This window comes from Takifugu rubripes, chromosome 14 (assembly GCF_901000725.2).
Source record: "Takifugu rubripes chromosome 14, fTakRub1.2, whole genome shotgun sequence".
In the NCBI taxonomy this organism is placed as follows: Eukaryota; Metazoa; Chordata; class Actinopteri; order Tetraodontiformes; family Tetraodontidae; genus Takifugu; species Takifugu rubripes.
In genome coordinates this window covers 4811098-4818193 of record NC_042298.1, presented here as the reverse complement: position 1 = coordinate 4818193, position 7096 = coordinate 4811098, and the positions used below count along the sequence as shown (strand labels likewise).

At 48.2% G+C, this 7096-nt stretch overlaps 1 protein-coding gene across 1 annotated transcript; it reads left to right on the top strand.

Annotated features, from left to right (window-relative positions):
- LOC115252418 (uncharacterized) lies at positions 1–6652 on the top strand. Its single transcript, XM_029847506.1, has 2 exons — positions 1–641; positions 741–6652. The coding sequence occupies exons 1-2, from the start codon at positions 345–347 to the stop codon at positions 5490–5492; spliced, it is 5049 nt and encodes a 1682-aa protein (XP_029703366.1). The 5' UTR covers positions 1–344; the 3' UTR covers positions 5493–6652.
- The last annotated feature ends 444 nt before the right edge of the window (positions 6653–7096 follow it).

Sequence of the window (7096 nt, the reverse complement as noted above, 5' to 3'; positions counted from 1 at the left end):
TCCGCCGCTTGCCTCCTCAACTCGCTCGTACCGCTGCTTCAACTTCTCGGTGCGCAGAAATCAAAGGCTTTTTGATTCTTGACTTCATCTCTCACCAGTGAACAGGTCGGTTTACAAACTTTCTGAACAAATTGCGGAAAGTCAAAAGAAAGTTTTAATAGTGAAAGGAGTGGGCGCTGACGCGAATTTCAAACGTATTCGCAAAATCTATCTGGTGAGTGATGAAATACTACATTTTTATATGAAAAATAGATTCTTATTTTTTTTAATAATTTTTTTTAACTTTTTTTTTCACTTTACTAAGTTGTTTTTTTTTCACACTTGCTGCGATACTTGAATGGGGGATGGGTGGCAAAAGTTCAAAAGATAGTCCTCCAGAGGGACCGATCGTGGACGTAATGCGGGAGAACTGGGGAGATAAAAGTCTGAAATATTTAAATATCTGGGCGAGGGATTATGGGTTTCCTCCGTCGGGCTCTTTCAGTCTAAAAAAACTCGGGTTGTTAGAGATGAGGTTGAGAGAAGAAGAGAGGCGGGCGAAAACGAAACTGAATGTGAAAAAAATGATTGAAATCCCAAAACACAGAGTGTGCTTGAAAATATGGAGGCTTGAGGCTGAGCAGCGCGCCAGAGCTATGCAAGTAAGGTCTAATTCACACACTGAAGAAGAACGTGGAAGACTAAAGTCTCAGAAACAAAGAGCACCACTCTCCCCACCTTTCTCTTCTCTGTACCCACAGTTGGCAGTTTTGGAGCTGGATGCCGACCTTGACGTCTGCCCGCCGGCCCGCCCGCCAGTTCCATCGAAGCGGGGTCCCGTACAGCAGAGACAAAGACGACACGCTCCACAACTGGGAGGCCTTTACGTGCTATGTGCTGGTGCAGCAGAGGACAGCCAACAGCCTCCAACGAGCTCCCTCCCCATAGCTGGCACAACCTGTGGACACATTCAAGACCAATCATATGGCAAGCACGTGGTAGTGGAGGCTGGTCCCGAGGGTCCTCCTCGGCTGCGCCGATCCTGGACCCCCAGTGACAGTGACGCCTCTGGAGGCGTCCCCTCTCCCTCCGCGTCTGGACACGTGACCTGGGAGTACGAAGACATCGCTAACGCTGTCAGTGCGTCCTGTGTTGAGTACCCCCAGGACAGCCTGTCTGTGATCCAGCACCATGCCACGCATGCACACGAAGGGCAGGTGGACCAAAAGACAGAAGAGGAAGGAAGCCAATTGAGACAAATGATGCCAGTTATTCTTTTCAGAGGAGAAGATAACGGAGAGGGGGGTGGGGACGGCAGAGATGGTAGAGGTCAGGGTCGAGGGGACCACGTTGATGCCTGGTTCCCTGACAGACAGCAAGGACGGTGGGCACATGAACGAGACTGTGTAGCTTCCACCCTCAACTCGGACTGGGGACGGTCGGGGGTGGACAGAGAGGGAGGAGGTCCTGACGATGAGCTTGCACAGTGTGTGAGGGCCAGGGAAGGTAGTGCACAGCACACACACTCATACATAGCGAGCGAGCACACAGACACACACTGCTGCAAGGAAGGCGAGCTTGCTGGTGCTTCTGACTGTAGTGACTTCCACACACAACCCGTTCAATATTTAGACTTTTATGAACCGGGTCAGAACCTCACTGAGACTCTTGGATGTGAAGATGGGCTTCAGGTGTTCAATCATCAGTTCCTCCTGTCAAATTCAAACCCAGTCGATGTCATGGGAATGGATCTGATCTCGAAGCTCGAGCAGTGTCAAATCTCAACGCCAGAGGGCGTCGAAGTTCACAAATATTCCGACCTGGACTCAAACCTGAAACACTCCAACGGCCACGATCTGCTGTTCATCTATCAGTGGAAACTGCTACACGCAGAACTCTCCTCTGATCTATTAACTGAAGCTGCATCATTGGTTTCACCTGATAACACTGATTTCATGACACCAGAGGATCTGCACTGCACCTCTCACGTGTCACCTGGACCCGACAGATCATATGAGCAGAGCTCGTTCTTCGAAAAGTCCGAGGAACTCACGCTTACGCACCTCTACTGGGACGAACACAGATGTGCCGCAGCGGTTTCACTGAGCACGCAGCAAAGCGGGCTTTATCTGATCGGGGGGTCGGCGCCACACGTTTCACTCTCAAAATTCCAAAATGAGAAATGGAGAGATTTGGGCCCCTTCGTAAAACGATGCAAAGAAGCTTCCGACTGGCAAGAATCTTCTGATGGCCGCACGTCTTTTTCATCATCTCTGCAGTGTAAAAGAAAGAGCCTCCTCTTGGTTGTTCACACCCGGCTCACTGTTGAGCTGGTAGATGAGAGCCCTGCATTTGTAGGAATGTTTTTATCCGCACAACAGGCTGCAGATATTCCAGCGCTATGGGAAGTCCCAGAGACACTGTGGGCGACGAGCGAATATGATGTTGGCCTCATTCAAGGCTGTGAACCTGTGGTGATCACTCAAAAAACAAGCTATTTCCCGAGGACATGCCGAAATCCGTTAAATTACAAAAAATATAAAGATATTGCCCCATTTTTTGAGTCCCTCAGAAAAGCAGGTGTAATTATTCCCTGCAGGAACTCCCAAGTTTGCTCCCCCCTGCGTCCTGTAAGGAAAACCAGTCAGCCGACAGAGTGGCGGCTTGTTCTAGATTTACGAGCAGTGAATGCAGCAGTTCAACCCAGACCTTCCAACGTCCCAAACAGTGACGCTGTTGTGTTTCAAGTTCCACTGAGCGCAACGTTTTTCTCAGTTGTTGATTTATCCAATGCCTCTTTCAGCGTTCCCGTCCACCCAGACAGTCAGTTTTGGTTCGCCTTCTATTTCGGCAGTCATTGTTATACGTTTACTCGCCTGTGTCAGGGTTATTGTGAGACCTCCACAATCTACAATGAAGCACTGAGAAGAAGTCTTGAACCTCTGGCTCTTACTGAGGGCACAGCTCTGCTGCAGTACATCGATGACCTGATGGTTTGCAGTCCAAACCGGGAGCAGTGTGAAGCCGACACGGTTAAACTCCTGAAACATCTAGCTGCAGAGGGCCACAAAGCCTGTCTGTCTAAACTTCAGTTCGTCCAGGAGGAAGTCACCTATCTGGGATACATCATTACTGCAGAGGGGAGGACTCTCTCCTCCAAACGTGTGGAAGCAATCCAAAATTGCCCCAAACCTCACTTCATTAGAGAAATGAGGTCTTTTCTGGGCAGGTGCTCCTCCTGTAGGACGTTCATCCCCAACCATGCTGTTTTACAGGCCCCGCTGAATGCTCTCCTTCAGGGTGAAGGTGTAAAGTCACACGACAAGGTCACATGGACATCAGAGGCAGAAGAAGCTTTTGAGGCCCTTAAATTAGCACTGCAGACTCCAGCAACTCTGAGGCTCCCCGATCCCAGCAGGCCCTTCACACAGGTCGCCGATGAAACAGATGGATGCATGACTTCGGTTTTGTTACAGGAGCACCAGGGGAAAATGACACCCATCGCCTACTTTTCGGCAAAACTGGATCCTTTCGCTGCGGGTTTCCCCAGGTGTCTGCGAGCCGCTGTAGTAGCCGAAAAAGCAGCGATGGCCTCCAGAGAGACTGTGGGTCGTTCTCATCTGACGCTACTCGCTCCACACGACGTCTCGATGATTTTGCAAGAACAGAGACGCTTCCATATCCCCGCCAACTTCAGGCTGAGGTACAAATTGGATTTTGCGGACATGCCCAGTGTCACCGTTAAAAGATGCACCGCCCTAAATCCTGCTACGCTGTTGCCGTCTCCCGGCAATGTTGAAGAACACAACTGCACAGATGTTCTTCAGCATGTTTTCCCTCCCAGACCCAACCTCAAAAAGACGCCACTGACTAATGCGGATCTTGTGCTGTTCGTAGATGGGTCAGCGTCCCGTGACCACCTGACTGGACAGAATAATGTTGGTTTTGCAGTTGTCTCAACCCAAAAACCTCTTGCCTGGGCGTCCCTACCATCTGACTGCTCCGCTCCAGCTGCCGCGCTCATTGCTCTGACTGAGGCCTGCAAACTGGCAGAAGGTAAAAAAGTAACAATCTACACTGGTTCCAGGTACGCCTTTGGGGTCGTGCACGACTTCGACGCGCTGTGGGAAAACAGGAAATTTCTCAAATGGGATTTCGAGCCTTTCTTTCACCACGACAAAGTCGCAGACCTCCTCGATGCCATTCTGCTGCCTGAATCAGTAGCGGTGTGTTTGTTTCAAGCCCACACTAATGACTCTAAATGTATCCCAGCAGGAAATGAGAGGGCGCGCGCAGCTGCCGCAGATGCTGCGAGGGAGCCTCCTCCTGAGGCCCCCGCTGCTCGTTTCAGCTCCGGTCCAGCTTCTCTCACAGCTCTCCAAAGCTTTGCTACAGATAAAGAACGAAAGCTCTGGCGCAGTTGTGGCGCTCACGACGATGGGGGGGTGTGGCGGGGCCCCGATGACAAGCCCTGCCTGCCCAAACATTTCTTTCCACATTTCGCGAAGTTGACTCATGGGCCGGACCACCAGACGATAGAGGCAATGTTAGACCGTCTCGCTCAAGACTGGTTCCCCAAAGGTTTTTTAACGCACGCTCAAAAGTTCTGCCAGTCTTGTATGACCTGTGTAGCACGTGACACGGTCCAACGTGTCTCTGTTTCACAAGCCGCTCAGCCACCAGCAGGAAAACCTTTTGACCATTTAATGGTGAATTTTATTACATTAGCTCCAAGTAAAGGAAAGAGCCATTGCCTTGTTATGGTTGACATGTGGTCAAAATGGGTCGAAGCCTTTCCGACAGAACAGCAGAGCAGTCAGGCGGTTGCAAACGCGTTACAAGCCGAGATTATTCCGAGATGGGGAATTCCGACTAAAATCGGCAGTGACAAAGGCGCTCTGTTTGTAAATGAAGCTGTCCAACTGGTGGGAGGATTTCTGGGCATTTCTTTGGGCCAACGTTGTGCATATCAGCCTGCCGGTGCAGGTGACAGAGAAACCCGTGCACTGAAAACAAAACTGGACAAATACTGCAAAGGAACAGGTCTGCCGTGGCCGGAGGCGTTGCCCTTCGTGCTCATGCATGTGAGACTGAGGAAAAGAGCTCAAATCAACTTGAGTCCATTTGAAATTCTCTTCGGCAGACCCTCAAATCCAGGAGTGGGACCAGTAGCCAGACCACTCCCCTGCGCAGCCCTGTGTGAACATGACATGCTGGAGTACTGCAGGAGTTGGTCTCCTGGTCCTTCTCAGCCCTCGCAGCAGGTGCAGGCAGCGTTCCCACCAGCATCTCAGCTACTGCATGACATTCAGCCAGGACACTGGATATTGGTGAACGAGGCGCAGAGGGAGGGCTGGGAACAGGGCCGCCGGGTCGGGCCATACCAGGTGCTTCTGACCACTCACACAGCGGTGAAGGTGGCAGAAATAGAAGCTTGGATACACACCAGCCACTGCCTTAGGCTCCCAGAGCCTGAACATCAGCTCATTATGAGGGGACAGACAGGACAATAAACGGACGATGTTTCCGAAACACCAGAAGTCTCACTTATCGTCACCTCTCTCCCGTCCTCTTAGGCAGTTTTCTTTCTATTTCACTGTCGCCACCACACGAACGCTTCTAGGTTTAGACTCCAGACACACACGCAGGACTTATAACTCATCATGAATCGACTGTTGAAAAAACATTTTATTCTTTGTGTTACTTTTCATTTTTATTACATGCCTCATAGCTTAACAACGTGCTTTTATATCTCAAGTCAAGGTCAGGTAGAGTGTGAATTCCTGTGTAATCTGACCTGCAGCTGGAAGGGAGGACGTGAAGGACTCATGATGTTACTAGTGAGGGGCCCCACCAGGGGCCTGCACACTGGATTGTGTCTTTATCTTTGTACAACTGCAGCGGAGGAAAAAAGTTTTCTGACAACCCTTTTGTTTTTTAAACACAATTTTACACAAAAATTAATTAATCAAGTAAAATTAATTAAATTAATTTGTATTTCAAAAGGTGTGGCTGTGTTACACAGCCACACAAATGCAAATTGTATCTATATCAGTTTATTATTTGCAAGAATAAGCAACAAAACTGAATTCTTCACAGTTTTAAGATTTTAGTTCAACATTGTTGCACTCAAAGGCCGCAAATAACATGTAAAAGTGTTAAAAATGGGACAAATAAATAAACCATGATATCATCAAATTCATATTCAGTAGTCCTGCCATTAGCATGAAGCTCTAATCCTGTCCGAAAACTTTTTTCACCTCTAAAAACTGTTAAAACAGCTCGTCCCGTTGTGCTCTGCTCCTTCAAGAACAACGTTCAATGTTTTCTCTTTTCCTTTAATAATTTCTCCAACACCACAATCTGATGTGTCAATAGTTGTTGTGGCTTTTTTTTTTTACTTTTATAATCTTCATATTTTCATGTACTTTTGTTCAGCTTTATCACATCGTTGTTGTTGTCATATTTCTAAAACAAGTGTTGTTTTTAATTTTCAATCTTTTTTTTCCATTGTTATTTTTTCCTAAGAAGGGAGACAAAACCATGAAGTGTGTTGGTTTTATTTTGTTGTTTTATTTTGTTGTTTTTCTCCATCTATATGGATCTATACTACAACATCATTATGTTCCCAAAACATATGAAGAGAGTGGCCATGAAGATTATGTGATAAATATACACCATGTTTGTAACTACTGGTACCATTTATGACCTTTACAGTCAGTGGGATTATGTGTTGTGGCTGTAAATGCATTATTAAATTTTCATCACAAATCTCTGCCCTCACTCTGAAGTCTTTTGTATCGACATGACGGACACAAAAATGCCCTCACAGGAGCTTATTGAACCAGTTTAAACTAGTTTTTCCTCAGTCTCTGTCTGTCCTGGATATAAATCTGTGTTTGTACTTCTACTCCCCCAGCTGCCAGGATTCCTGGTTTCATCTAGATTTTTACACATTCTCCACCATCACCCAGGTCCTCCTCTAGCACCCAGGTCCTCCTCTAGCACCCAGGTCCTCCTCTAGCACCCAGGTCCTCCTCTAGCACCCAGGTCCTCCTCTCCCCCCGGGCTGTGAAGCTGAACGTAAGGGAGCAGTTCTGCTCCAACTGTCAACCTG

Coding starts and splice junctions, on each gene's coding strand:
- LOC115252418 (XM_029847506.1), top strand. CDS start 345: ATGGGTGGCAAAAGTTCAAAAGATAGTCCTCCAGAGGGACCGATCGTG. Junction 642..740: donor AGCGCGCCAGAGCTATGCAA/GTAAGGTCTAAT, acceptor CTGTACCCACAG/TTGGCAGTTTTGGAGCTGGA.